Source organism: Chrysemys picta, chromosome 12 (genome assembly GCF_011386835.1).
Source record: "Chrysemys picta bellii isolate R12L10 chromosome 12, ASM1138683v2, whole genome shotgun sequence".
Classification (NCBI taxonomy): Eukaryota; Metazoa; Chordata; order Testudines; family Emydidae; genus Chrysemys; species Chrysemys picta.
The window spans coordinates 22,746,896-22,761,679 of NC_088802.1; the positions used below are offsets into that span (position 1 = coordinate 22,746,896).

The 14,784-nt window shown below is 45.2% G+C and overlaps 1 protein-coding gene across 1 annotated transcript; it reads left to right on the forward strand.

Moving 5' to 3' along the window:
- The first annotated feature begins 6,669 nt into the window (after positions 1 to 6,669).
- LOC135974747 (olfactory receptor 6N1-like) lies at positions 6,670 to 14,436 on the forward strand. The gene is made up of 2 exons (XM_065563266.1): positions 6,670 to 7,534; positions 14,339 to 14,436. The coding sequence occupies exons 1-2, from the start codon at positions 6,670 to 6,672 to the stop codon at positions 14,434 to 14,436; spliced, it is 963 nt and encodes a 320-aa protein (XP_065419338.1).
- The last annotated feature ends 348 nt before the right edge of the window (positions 14,437 to 14,784 follow it).

Consider the following 14,784-nt stretch of genomic DNA (forward strand, 5'->3'; position numbering starts at 1 on the left):
AATCTCTTAGATACCTCTGAGAATCTCAGCTTCAAGAGTCACTGAGATTCTGTCACGGTAGGTTCTGTCATCAAATGTTTTTCGGCTGCGTGTGTGTGTGTGTTGTGTTGCCTCAGCTCTGCACAGTCTCAGGCTCTCTTTAATACAGGTTCAATCTATGCATTTCCATTGGAAACAGACCCCACAGCAACAGAAATGCACTGCATGGATGGGAAACACCTGCTAAACCTTTCAGAGCCACTGCTATTGTATGTGCTTTTGTAGCCACTAATGTTGCAATCATGCTGTTGTACAGTTTTGTTCCCAGTGTCTCTAATTTGGAACAGCGCACACCTAGCAATAGGTAAGAAATGAGGAAAGATGTGATTATGCTCTCTAGGGTCACTAAAGGGTAGAGATATGGGAAAGGAGCAGTGGTGCTACCCAGTGTATAGCAGCCAAAGTGGAAGTCATGAAAGGAGAAGTGATGTTGCCAAATGACCAGCAAAGGGAAGTAGACAGAGGTAAAGCTGTATAATACAGATTAGATGGCAACAGTGTAAATGGTGAGGAAAGAATTTTGTGGATCAATGGACCTCTATGCTATGTAATGAACTGGAAATATCTTTAGAAACCAAAGTGAGGAATGTGAGTGAGCAATGTGTAAATGAAGATATTGAGGAATTCTGAAGCCGTGTTAATAAGGGAATCAGAGACAGACAGCCTAGGTAGTCCTAGGTTACCAACACTACCTAAAGATAGGAAAAGTGTACCATGGTGGAACAATGACCAACGGGGACACAAGAGGATGAAGGATGGAAAGAGGCAGCTACAACATCCACTGTAGTTAACTCCAGAAGAGAGAAGAGGGTAAGAACAGAGCAATAGACTGTCATGCTGTGTAATCGACCCTAAAGGCAGCAGATTGAAAGAAATGAGGAAAGGTCCGTCGTATTAGCCAGTATATTTCAGAATTGGATAAAGTCCTGTAATGTGAAAAGGAAAGGTCAGAGAAGCTGTAAGGTGTTCACTAGAGGACACATTCAAAGCAGGAGAAATGGGCAGCTATTTTCTGAAATGTCCAGTAGGTGGCAGCAGATATAGGCTTAATATTATTTATTATTCTTATTAACAGGCCATCATCTAGAGATTCATCATTATGTGAAGTATTTTCCACTGTGGGATTTTTTTCCCTTTTATAATTGTAAGCAAGGTCTGCATGAATTCTCCCCTGACCTCTAGTGATGAACTGGGGAAGAAGACTTCAGGAACTGACCTTGTTTGCATAGACATACCCATTTTGCCTATGCACGATGGAAATTCTTTGCCCAAATAATGACTTTTCATGGTGTTGGATCACAAGTCACTTTGTTATAGGAGCAGGGGAAATAAAGAATTGTGTATCCTTATGCGGGGATCAAGGGTAGCAGAACTGTTCTTGGCATATCCCGATGGAGGGACTCACCCTCAGCTAAACTGCATTCGTTAAGCAGAAGACAGGGGTGCCAAAGCTGAGTGGAATTCAGAGAGGGCGGGGACAGGTAGTTTGTGGTGTGGCCTTCTTTTCTCCACTGTTTAATAATAGAGTTTAGTAAGACTCACTTGAAAGTCTTGTTGTAAAACAACAAAATTGAAATCACTAATTACCAGCTCTAAGCATTAGACCTGTTTTGCAGCACTGTCTCTGATGCCAGAAACTGTCCAGCCTACACTAGTAGTTGGGCTTTCCCACTAACAGCTGAAAACACAGAGAGCTGTGTTAAGTTGTGGGCCCTCAAACCACTCCAGAGGGTACAGGGAGTGGCCAGCGGAGTGGCAGATGTCAGGGGAAGAACCTGGGCAGCGGAGCGAGCAAGGTGCGTTTTTCTCCCCAACTCCCCGAGGTGGGAGGTGAACTCACACAGATGCATTTCTGAACTCTGGGTCTTTACTGACCAAGGACAATAACTGTGGGTGGGTTGTGGTGAAGAGAGGGGCACGCTAAAGGAACTTTTGGTTGCTGGACTTAAGAACCTGAGCCACAAGGACACTGCCCAACGTACTTTAGGTTGGGTGTTTTGCTCATGATTTTATGTTATGAATCCTGCTTGCAGCATTTTCCCAAGTTAATGCCGGGTTACTTTCCCACTTTTTATTAAAACTTTCTTTTCCGCTCTCAGACTCTGTGCTTGTGAGAGGGAAACTGTTGCCTCTAGAGGTGCCCAATGGGTAGTGTGAAATTGTCTCAGGTTACTGGATTGGGGCTGGATCCAGTTTTGTGTTGTAGTGTTGGAAAGGATCCCTTAGATATTGAACTCAGCCCCTGTTGTTGCCGACTCCAACTGGCAGAAGGGTTACATAAGGAATCGATATGTCACATTGGGCAATGTTTGCAACAAAGATCTGGAGACACAAAATTAGTCAGCTAAAAACTAGGTTGAAGTGGGACCCTTATTAAAAAGTTCAAACACCATCACCATAAAAACAAACAAACCAACCCCAAAATGGTTTGAGAATAATGTTTTCCCAATCTATTTTGCAAGCAAATTAATAATAAATAAATCAAGTGGTTTGTTGCTGATAATCTGAAACAATAATTTTATTTGGCTTCATACGAGAAAACTTGGGTTAGAAAAATGAGAACTTCATGCTTGTATACCGACTTCTGGAAAGCAGGTGTATGGAGACAATATAAAAATAATTTAAGGAAATGTGTGTGGGGGGGGGGAACTGCTCTCTAGTGGATGGAAATAGATCCTTTCAAATGTGCCCTCTTCAACTATTATCTTCAACTAGTAAATATTCCAGAACTCAGATACTGGTCTGTGTTTTGAGCAGAATGACCCCAGATTTAACTATTCTCTTTTCATAGGAATTGCCAGACTGGATCAGACACTAGGTCCATCTAGACTAATATCCTGTCTGACAGGGGCCATAACCAGATGTTTAAGAGGAAGATGGAAGAATCCCAAAGGAGGTAGAGGTGGAATAATCTCCTCCCCATATAGCTCTCACTTTGGTCTCTGTTACTTAGAGATTGGCTCAAGCCCTGAAGCATGAGGTTTAATATCCCTTCCAGAATGTTGGTTGTCATTAATTATGATATCTCTGGACATTACTGATATCCATGTAAATATCCAATCCCTGACATTGCAAACAGTGATGCTTTGCCATTTAATAATGACCATGACATGCCCACAGGTTACTTACCTTAGAACAACTCCTGTGCAGTTACTCTGTACATAGGGCTGCTTTTCACCAGCTCAGGTATTTCAATTAGGATGTGACTTCGAATACATTGTCTCTCTCCTTATCTCTTCAGTCAGTAATTCCAGGGATAGGGGAGACTAGTTAGACATCCCCCAAATATCCAGGTTCCATTCTGTCACCAGTCAGGGGCTCAAAAAGAGATGACTATAAAAGGACAAATTTATGGAAAACCCTTCCAAACTGTCATCTCTACAATCTCACTGGCACTTTTGCAGGTTCAGTTTTGAGAATTCCTCAGTGCTGCTTGGCATGAACATTGGCCAAATCAAAGAGATCTGAAAACCTAAGACGTTTACTTTAAAACAGGATTGCCCCAAAAAGTGGTCACTGTGCATAATCCCAGTAGCCTCAGGACAGAGAAGACTGGACATTTCCTTTCCCATTTCAAACGATTTATTTTCTGTTCCTTTGGGAGAGACAGGAACCTCTCAGAAATGAGAATCCAACACACAGAATGCTCAGGCAACCCATAGGGCACATACTAGGAATGACAATGGATATATAGGGAAGTTATTGCAATAGTTATTAGGATACAGACCAGTGGGCTGTTGCATCAAAAATATGTAAAAACATGATGCAATAGCATTAGAAAGAAGCACAGTGACATTTGTCAGAGAGGTCATGCAGAGAAGTACCCTGCCTTGCCCAGCTCCACTCACTGGTGATGACCCAGCTTTCATCCTTAGTGTCCTAGGCTGAAAATATTGTGTGGGGGAAAGGTCCTTGCACACTAGTCCTGCTCCTGGCATACGGGCAAAGATCCGTAAAAGAGGGGAGACACTGCTTGTTGTCTGTGGCCACCTCTGTTCCAGGACTGGTGTATATACTGTAAACAAATGAGTTACACTAAGAGGCCACATCACTGGATTCTCCTCCAATGGGAAACTTTGATGGTCTGGGTGGTTTCCCAGGGTACAACCTCGAACTGTGAGACCTGCTCTGCCCCCTGAACACACTAGCCTGGGGTGTCTGTCACAATGCTCTGCTAGTGACAAGAAGCAAACCCCTCCAGGTGCTGTTATCACTCAGTCCAGCATCAGGTGGAGCCCCACACCCAGTTAGATTGCATGAATGCTCCCACAGTCACTCATAAATCTCACAGAGAAAGACACCAACCGGATCTCACCAGCTCCCATCCTTCTACCTTAGGAATGTACCATCTTGGACAGAACAATACCAATTTATTAATTGATTCACCACTTACTTCAAGGGAAAGTGGACATGCACAGACTTTGCCACCTGAGGAGATTTACCAAACGCTTCAGACAAACTCACTGATGAGGATAAACATAAAAGTAAGTTTATTGGCTACAAAGGATAGATTTTAAGTGATTATAAGTGATAGGCAAAAATTTCAGAGAATTTACCAAAAGAAATAAAAGCAAAACACATTCTAAAGTAATCTTAACACTCAGTACCCTTACAACTTAGATGCTTCTCACCACAGGCTAACTGGTTGCCTTTCAGCCAGGCTCTTGCCTTTGATCAGTGATTCAGTCGCTTGGTGGTGGTGGTTTGTAGATGGAGGTTGAAGAGAGAGAGCATGGAAAATGTCTCTCACTTTTATAAGGTTCTAGAGGAGAGCTGAGTAACAGGCTGTCATGCTGGGAATTCGACATTAGATGCCAGCAGAGTAGAGGAAATGAAAGGGGGGGCGGTCAGAAATACTGACTAGTGACCAATAGATTTCACTCGCCAATAAAATAATGGGACAGTTATACTGTAAAATGGCCACTAGGTGGCAGCATAGAGCCATTGGGTTAGAAGGGACCGCAAGGGTCATCTAATCTAACCCCCTGCCAAGATGCAGGATTTCTTGAGTCTCAGCCACCCAAGACTGATGGCTGTCCAGCCTCCTTTTGAAAATTTCGAGAGAAGGAGATTCCACGACTTCCCTAGGCGATCTGTTCCATTATCCTACTGTCCTTACAGTTAGATTAAATCTCAGGAAAAACTTTCTAAGTCTGCTATGCTGCAATTTGAACCCTTTGCCTTGTCCTGCTCTCTGTCCAAGAGAGAACAAAATTTCTCCTTCTTTTTTATGGCAGTCTTTCAAATATTTGAAGACCACTATCATGTCCCCCCTTAACCTCTTCTTTTCTAAAGTAAACATACCGAGTTCCTTCAGCCTTCCCTCCTATGGCTTGCCTTCCATCCCTTTGAACTTCTTTGTTGCTTGCCTTTGGATCCTCTGCAGTTTCTCTACATCCTTTCTATACACTGGTGACCAAAATTGGACAGTCTCCAGCTGAGGCCTAACCAGAGCTGAGCAGAGCGGTATTATCACCTCACAAGACTTACATGTTATGCCTCTGTTTATGAAACCTAAAATTGCATTTCCTTTTTTGCAACAGCATTGCATTGCTGACACCTGTTGAGCTTGTGATGCACCACAACTGCCAGATACTTCTCAGCAGTGCTGCTGCCAAGCCAGTTATCCCCCATTCTGTATTTGTGCATTTAGTTTTTCTTCCCTAAGTGAAAACATGTTGTAAGGGTGATATAATGTACTTACACCACCCCTTTAATAACATTCAATATATGCTGCCATCTAGTGGGCATTTCTGAAAATAGCTGCCCTTTTAACAGGCCATCACCTTGGATAGGCATTTTCCAAAAATGTAAGCTGGTGTTTGTTCATGATCTCAAATATTTGACACATAGGTTCATTAGACTTAAAAAAAGTTACAATTATAGAAGTCACGCTGTACAAGTCCCATTGGGCATTGTTAGCTACAAAGCTTTGGAGACACAAAATGAACCAAGTGGGAGAACTGCTGAAGTGGGACCATATTAAAAAGCATGACAACTGAATACAAATATGAGGCAGCATTTACGCTTTGTAAATCGAAGGGGAAGCTCATTTTCCAAAGGTAGATCAAATGCACCTGCTCATTCCTTCAGGTAACTGCAGTTCTCTTCAATGAGAAAATCCAGTTTCTGCAGAAAGAGGAGAGACAAGAACCTTAGCTAATGAACCTAAGTCCTGGTGGCCAAGTCCTGAGAAATAAGACTCATCGCTTCAAGCTTGAGCTGTGCTGTGGTTACAGGTGAGCACCATCTTCCTTCCTGACCACCAAACAGGGGCATGAATGTGTTTTGTGAATATTAGATGGACAAGGTGGTGTTGTAAAATCTTATATTGCACTAACTCCTGTTGGTGGAGTCGAGAAGCTTTTGAGCTACACAGACCTCTTCAGGTGAATATTAGCAGTTTTAGCCTCATGTTCCCACAGCAGTGCCAGTCGAAGTTCATAGCACCATTTCACAGAGATGGAGCTTGAGATCCATGTTTAGTGACATGTCCTCAGCTAGTGACCAGGAGAGGGAAGGGAGTTTCTGAATATTTATGGAATTAATTCATGACACTAGATTACCTTTCAGCTCTTTGTTCTTCCAATTCAATTGCACAGTTTTCTTTATTGTTCCTTGACTCAACCCATGGCAGACAGAAACTGGAGAAACCAAACGGCTGTCACAGAATTTATCCTCCTGGCATTCGGGGAACTCCCTGACCTGCAAATTCTTCTCTTCCTCATCTTCCTAGTGATCTACATGGCAACCGTGGCCTGGAACATGCTCATCATTGCACTAGTTATGGCTGATCAGCAACTTCACAACCCCATGTACTTGTTCCTAGGGAATTTGTCCTGCTTGGAGACCTGCTACACCTCCACCCTCCTGCCCAGGATGCTGGCCAGTCTCCTGACTGGGGACAAAACCATCTCATTCAGGGGCTGCTTCTCACAACTGTATTTCTTTGGTTTTCTGGCAGCTACAGAATGCTGTCTCCTAGCAGCGATGTCTTATGATCGGTATTTAGCAATATGTAAACCCCTGCACTATTCAACTCTTATGAATAACAGGTTTTGCCTCCAGTTGGCTGCTGGGTCATGGTTAAATGGTTGTTTGGCTACTACACTCTGTGTCTTATTCCTATCACAGTTAACATTCTGTGGTCCGAATGAAATTGACCATTTCTATTGTGATCCCATCCCACTGAGGGAACTCTCCTGCAGTGACACACACCTGAGCATATTGGTGGATTTCATACTAGCCTGTGTATTCACCCTGCCTCCATTCCTACTAACCCTGATGTCCTACATGTTTATCCTTGCCAGCATCCTAAGAATCCCTTCCACCACCGGGAGACAAAAGGCCTTTTCCACCTGCTCCTCTCACCTCACTGTGGTGACAATTTTCTATGGAACCATAATGATTTTCTACATGCTACCGAAAATAGATACACTCAGAGATCTGAAGAAAGTGCTCTCTCTTTGCTTCACGGTCCTAACTCCCCTGGTAAACCCCCTGTCATAACTATAAAGGGAAGGGTAATAGCTGTCCTGTGTACAGTACTATAAATCCCTCCTGGCCAGAGACTCCAAAATCCTTTTCCCTGTAAAGGGTTAAGAAGCTCAGGTAACCTGGCTGGCATCTGACCTAAAGGACCAATAAGGGGACAAGATACTTTCAAATCTTGGGGGGGGGAAGGCTTTTGTTTGTGTTCTTTGTTTGGGAGAGTGTTCGTTCTCGGGGACTGAGAGGGACCAGACATCAATCCAGGTTCTCCACATCTTTCTAAGCAAGTCTCTCCTATTTCAAACTTGTAAGTAAATAGCCAGGCAAGGCGTGTTAGTTTTCCTTTGTTTTCTCAACTTGTAAATGTACCTTTTACTAGAGTGTTTCTCTTTGTTTGCTGTACTTTGAACCTGAGACTAGAGGGGAGTCCTCTGAGCTCTTTAAGTTTGATTACCCTGTAAGGTTGATTTCCATACTGATTTTACAGAGATGATTTTTACCTTTTTCTTTAATTAAAAACCTTCTTTTTAAGAACCTGATTGATTTTTTCCTTGTTTTAGATCCAAAGGGGTTTTGGATCTTGATTCACCAGGAGTTGGTGGGAGGAAGGAGGGGAATGGTTAATTTCCCCTTGTTTTAAATCCAAGGGGTTGGATTTGTTTTCACCAGGGATTTGGTGAAGGTTTTTCAAGGTTTCCCAGGGAGGGAATCCATTGAAAATGGTGGCAGCCGAACCAGAGCTAAGCTGGTAATTAAGCTTAGAAGTTTTTATGCAGGCCCCTACATTTGTACCCTAAAGTTCAAAGTGGGGATCTCAGTCCTGACATGGTGAATAGCGGTGGGATCATTTTAAACCCAAAAGCCAGTGAGATTTTTTTTTCCTTCTAGCTGCTTGGAAAGCCGAGCTGGAAGTAGATAGATGCATATCTTATCTCTCCTTGCCTGAAGGCAGAGGTGTTAAGTTTTTTTTTTACAGGTCCTTTGTTAAGAGAAGGGTTCAATTAGCAAATGACTGGTAAAAGGTATTTACAAGCTGAATTGTTTTTTTTTCTTTTTACATCCTCGGGAGTAGCTAGTTAGAAAGTTACTGTTAACTCTGCAGCAGCCAGAGCTGAGAGCTTCCCAGTTTCAGCCCACTGCAGAGGGGGTTACCCAGCACAAGAAAACAGGAAAATGACTACCAAAGAAGTAGCTAACAAAATAGAACTGGCCAAACTAGAAGCAGAAGAAAATGAAAGAAAACATCAGAGACTGCTTCAATTAGCAAAACTCGAGACAGAGCAGAGAGAAAGAGAAGAAAAAGCCAAAAAGGAGGCCCATGAAAGAGAGATGGAGCTGGAAAAAGCCAAAGAGAGGGCCCACAAGAGAGAGATGGAGTTGAAAGAAAAAGAGATGGAGGAGAGAGAAAAAGAAAGGAAGCATGAACTGGAAGTGGCAAAAGCTAAGCAGGATGCACAAGCCAATGCTAACAACCCCCCTCCCGGTACCACTTCCCATCCCAGAAAATTCCCCATCTACAAGGCAGGCGATGATACTGAGGCCTTCTTAGAAAATTTTGAAAGGGCCTGCCTTGGATACAGCATCACTGCAGACCAGTACATGGTAGAGCTGAGGCCGCAGCTCAGTGGACCCTTAGCAGAGGTGGCGGCTGAAATGCCTAAGGAACACATGAACAGTTATGAACTTTTTAAAAACAAGGCCAGACTCCGAATGGGGCTAACACCCGAGCATGCCCGTCGGCGGTTCAGAGCCCTAAAGTGGAAACCGGATGTGTCATTTACCCGTCATGCCTACCACATTGACAAAAATTGTGATGCCTGGGTATCAGGAGCAAATGTTAAATCTCTGGAAGATCTGCTTTGCCTAGTAAAAATGGAGCAGTTTTTAGAGGGTGTTCCTGAGGAAATAGAAAGGTACATCCTAGATAGGAAGCCCAAAACTGTAACTGAGGCGGGGGAGATTGGAGCCCAATGGGTGGAGGTGGCAGAAAAGAAAAAAACTAGTAGCAGTTGGAGCGAATATCAGAAGGGGCAAGCCGAAACAAAACCTTACCACCGGGGACAACCCAAGGCCCCACCCACATCCCAAGGGAAACCCCAGACGCCTTCTCACCCCACCACAGCAGTATCCACCAACCAACATCGTCCCAGTGATACCTTAGCAGGGCGATGTTTTAAATGTAATGAACTGGGACATATAAAGGCTCACTGCCCCAAGAACCCCAACCGATTACAGTTCATTACACCCCAATCACACCAAAGATCCCCAAACCCAGATGCCTCTCTCATACCCTCGGAGCGAAGGGAAACCTTGAGAGTGGGCGGAAAGAAGGTTACCGCTTGGAGGGACACTGGGGCTCAAGTGTCAACTATCCACCAATCCCTAGTGGACCCCAAACTCATCAACCCAGAGGCTACAGTGACAATTCAACCCTTCGTGTCACAATCTGTAACCTTGCCTACAGCCACGTTGCATGTCCAGTACAAGGGCTGGTCAGGAATGTGGACTTTTGCAGTCTATGACAATTATCCCATTCCCATGCTGCTGGGAGAAGACTTGGCCAACCATGTGAAGGTAGCCAAGAGGGTGGGAATAGTCACCCGCAGCCAGGCTAAGCAAGCTTTCACCCCCATCCCTGTTCCTGAGCCGTCCACCAGGGCCCCGTCTGTGTTACCGGAGACCCAGACAAAGGTGGTGGAACTGGATCCCCTGCCAACGACTGCAACAGCCGTAGTGGATCCAATCCCAGAGACCCAGCCAAAGCCAGTCCCAGAACCGGAACTGGCAACGCAACCAGCACCAGAACCATTGCCAGCCCTGAGTCCAGCGCTTGCAAACCCGTCTACAACTCCAACGCCAGAGGGCACCAGCGAGCCTGAATTGGCAGAAGCAGCAGATAACCCTACCCAAGAGGCTCAGCCAGAGCCTGAGTTACCACATAGTGCTCCAGCGGACAGCGGTTCACAGTCAATGGAAACAGCCCCAGCACCTGCATCGCTTCCAGAGGGACCAAGCCCCAGTCCACAGTCCAAGGAGGAACTGATGTCTCCAGCATCAAGGGAACAGTTCCAGGCCGAGCAGGAAGCAGATGACAACCTTCAGAAAGCTTGGGCGGCGGCGCGGAGCACCCCACCGCCTCTCAGCTCTTCTAACCGATCCCGGTTTGTTGTAGAACAAGGACTTTTATACAAGGAGACTCTTTCGGGTGGGCACCAGGAAGACTGGCATCCTCAAAGGCAGTTGGTAGTTCCCACTAAGTATCGGGTAAAGCTCTTGAGCTTAGCCCATGATCATCCCAGTGGCCATTCTGGGGTGAACAGAACCAAAGACCGGTTGGGGAAGTCCTTCCACTGGGAGGGAATGGGCAAGGACGTTGCTAATTATGTCCGGTCTTGTGAGGTGTGCCAACGAGTGGGAAAACCCCAAGACCAGGTTAAAGCCCCTCTCCAGCCACTACCCATAATTGAGGTCCCATTTCAGCGCGTAGCTGTGGATATTCTGGGTCCTTTCCCAAAGAAGACACCCAGAGGAAAGCAGTACGTACTGACTTTCATGGATTTTGCTACCCGATGGCCGGAAGCAGTACCCTTAAGCAACACCAGGGCTAAAAGTGTGTGCCAGGCATTAACAGACATTTTTGCCAGGGTAGGTTGGCCCTCCGACATCCTTACAGATTCGGGAACTAACTTCCTGGCAGGAACCATGGAAAGCCTGTGGGAAGCTCATGGGGTGAATCACTTGGTTGCCACCCCTTACCACCATGAAACCAATGGCCTGGTGGAGAGGTTTAATGGAACTTTGGGGGCCATGATACGTAAATTTGTAAATGAACACTCCAATGATTGGGACCTCGTGTTGCAGCAGTTGCTTTTTGCCTACAGGGCTGTACCACATCCCAGTTTAGGGTTTTCACCATTTGAACTTGTGTATGGCCGTGAGGTTAAGGGGCCATTACAGTTGGTGAAGCAGCAATGGGAGGGGTTTACGCCTTCTCCAGGAACAAACATTCTAGACTTTGTAAGCAACCTACAAAACACCCTCCGACATTCTTTGGCCCTTGCTAAAGAAAACCTAAAGGATGCTCAGGAAGAGCAAAAGGCCTGGTATGATAAACATTCCAGAGAACGGTCCTTCAAGGTAGGAGACCAAGTCATGGTCTTAAAGGCGCTCCAGGCCCATAAAATGGAAGCGTCGTGGGAAGGACCATTCACGGTCCAGGAGCGCCTAGGAGCTGTTAACTATCTCATAGCCTCCCCCACCTCCAACATAAAGCCTAAGGTATACCATGTTAATTCTCTTAAGCCCTTTTATTCCAGAGAATTAAACGTTTGCCAGTTTACAGCCCAGGAAACAGATGATGCGGAGTGGCCTGAAGGTGTCTACTATGAAGGAAAAAAGGATGGTGACGTGGAAGAGGTGAACCTCTCCACGACCCTTGGACGTCTGCAGCGACAGCAGATCAAGGAGCTGTGCACAAGCTTTGCACCAATTTTCTCAGCCACTCCAGGATGGACCGAACGGGCATACCACTCCATTGACACAGGTAATGCTCACCCTATTAGAACCCCACCCTACCGGGAGTCACCTCATGCCAAAACGGCTATACAAAGGGAGATCCAGGACATGCTACAGATGGGTATAATCCGCCCCTCTAAGAGTGCATGGGCATCTCCAGTGGTTCTAGTTCCCAAACCAGATGGGGAAATACGCTTTTGCGTGGACTACCGTAAGCTAAATGCTGTAACTCGTCCTGACAACTATCCAATGCCACGCACAGATGAGCTATTGGAGAAATTGGGACATGCCCAATTCATCTCTACTTTGGACTTAACCAAGGGGTACTGGCAAGTACCACTAGATGAACCCGCTAAGGAAAGGTCAGCCTTCGTCACCCAGGCAGGGGTGTATGAATTCAATGTACTCCCTTTCGGGTTGCGAAATGCACCCGCCACCTTCCAAAGACTTGTAGATGGTCTCCTAGCGGGATTGGGAGAATCTGCAGTTGCCTACCTCGATGATGTGGCCATTTTTTCTGATTCATGGGCAGAGCACATGGAGCACCTGGAAAAAGTTTTCGAGCGCATCCAGCAGGCAGGACTAACTATTAAGGCTAAAAAGTGTCAAATAGGCCAAAACAGAGTGACTTACCTGGGGCACCAGGTGGGTCAAGGAACTATAAATCCCCTACAGGCCAAAGTGGATGCTATCCAAAAGTGGCCGGTTCCAAAGTCTAAGAAACAGGTCCAATCCTTCTTAGGGTTGGCTGGATATTATAGGCGATTTGTACCCCACTACAGCCAAATCGCCGCCCCGCTGACAGACCTAACCAGAAAGAAACAGCCAAATGCAGTTCAGTGGACTGATAAGTGTCAAAAGGCCTTTAACCAGCTTAAGGCAACACTCATGTCTGACCCTGTGCTAAGGGCCCCAGACTTTGACAAACCGTTCCTAGTAACCACAGATGCGTCCGAGCGAGGCGTGGGAGCAGTTTTAATGCAGGAAGGACCGGATCAAGAATTCCATCCTGTCGTGTTTCTCAGTAAGAAACTGTCTGAGAGGGAAAGCCATTGGTCAATCAGTGAAAAGGAATGCTACGCCATTGTGTACGCGCTGGAAAAGCTACGCCCATATGTTTGGGGACGGCGTTTCCAACTACAAACAGACCATGCTGCGCTACAGTGGCTTCATACCGCCAAGGGAAATAACAAAAAACTTCTTCGGTGGAGTTTAGCTCTCCAAGATTTTGATTTTGAAATACAACACATTTCAGGAGCTTCTAACAAAGTGGCTGATGCACTTTCCCGGGAAAGTTTCCCAGAGTTAACTGGTTAACAATTGTTCTTGGAATGAAACATATTGTTAGTTTTTATATAATCAGTAGTATGTCTAAAGGTACATGTGTCTTATTAACTCTGTTTTCTCCTAGAACTCCAGGAAGAAATCACAGCCAGTGTGGAACCGAACATCCAACACTATCTGTGATTTGGGGGGCGTGTCATAACTATAAAGGGAAGGGTAATAGCTGTTCTGTGTACAGTACTATAAATCCCTCCTGGCCAGAGACTCCAAAATCCTTTTCCCTGTAAAGGGTTAAGAAGCTCAGGTAACCTGGCTGGCATCTGACCTAAAGGACCAATAAGGGGACAAGATACTTTCAAATCTTGGGGGGGGGAAGGCTTTTGTTTGTGTTCTTTGTTTGGGAGAGTGTTCGTTCTCGGGGACTGAGAGGGACCAGACATCAATCCAGGTTCTCCACATCTTTCTAAGCAAGTCTCTCCTATTTCAAACTTGTAAGTAAATAGCCAGGCAAGGCGTGTTAGTTTTCCTTTGTTTTCTCAACTTGTAAATGTACCTTTTACTAGAGTGTTTCTCTTTGTTTGCTGTACTTTGAACCTGAGACTAGAGGGGAGTCCTCTGAGCTCTTTAAGTTTGATTACCCTGTAAGGTTGATTTCCATACTGATTTTACAGAGATGATTTTTACCTTTTTCTTTAATTAAAAACCTTCTTTTTAAGAACCTGATTGATTTTTTCCTTGTTTTAGATCCAAAGGGGTTTTGGATCTTGATTCACCAGGAGTTGGTGGGAGGAAGGAGGGGAATGGTTAATTTCCCCTTGTTTTAAATCCAAGGGGTTGGATTTGTTTTCACCAGGGATTTGGTGAAGGTTTTTCAAGGTTTCCCAGGGAGGGAATCCATTGAAAATGGTGGCAGCCGAACCAGAGCTAAGCTGGTAATTAAGCTTAGAAGTTTTTATGCAGGCCCCTACATTTGTACCCTAAAGTTCAAAGTGGGGATCTCAGTCCTGACACCCCCTCATCTACAGCCTGAGAAACAGAGAGGTCAAGGAAGCCTTGAGCAAAGCAGTCAGTAAATGTGGCTTTCACAAAAACATGCAGAGACTCTGAGATAATAAAATAGCCTGAGATTGTGAAAGCTGCTTGTGTGATTGAAGCAATGAGCCTGTGTTGCACTGTACCTCGAAGTAGCCCCCTGTTACCCCCATATTCATCTTTTGTATTTGGTTGTGATATTTCATACAAAGCATTCCTTGTAAGGTATCATGATCTGCTGAAACTCATTCTTCTGTCAAAATATGTATATCATCATTGTATACATCAGAGGTTCCCAAAGTGGGCGATACCGCCCCCTGGGGGGCGCTGAAACGATTCAGGGGGGCAGTAGTCGCCTTGGGTGCAATTGGGGGGCGTTGAATAAAAATAAGGGGGCGGTGGAAGCATAAAGAGAATATAAGA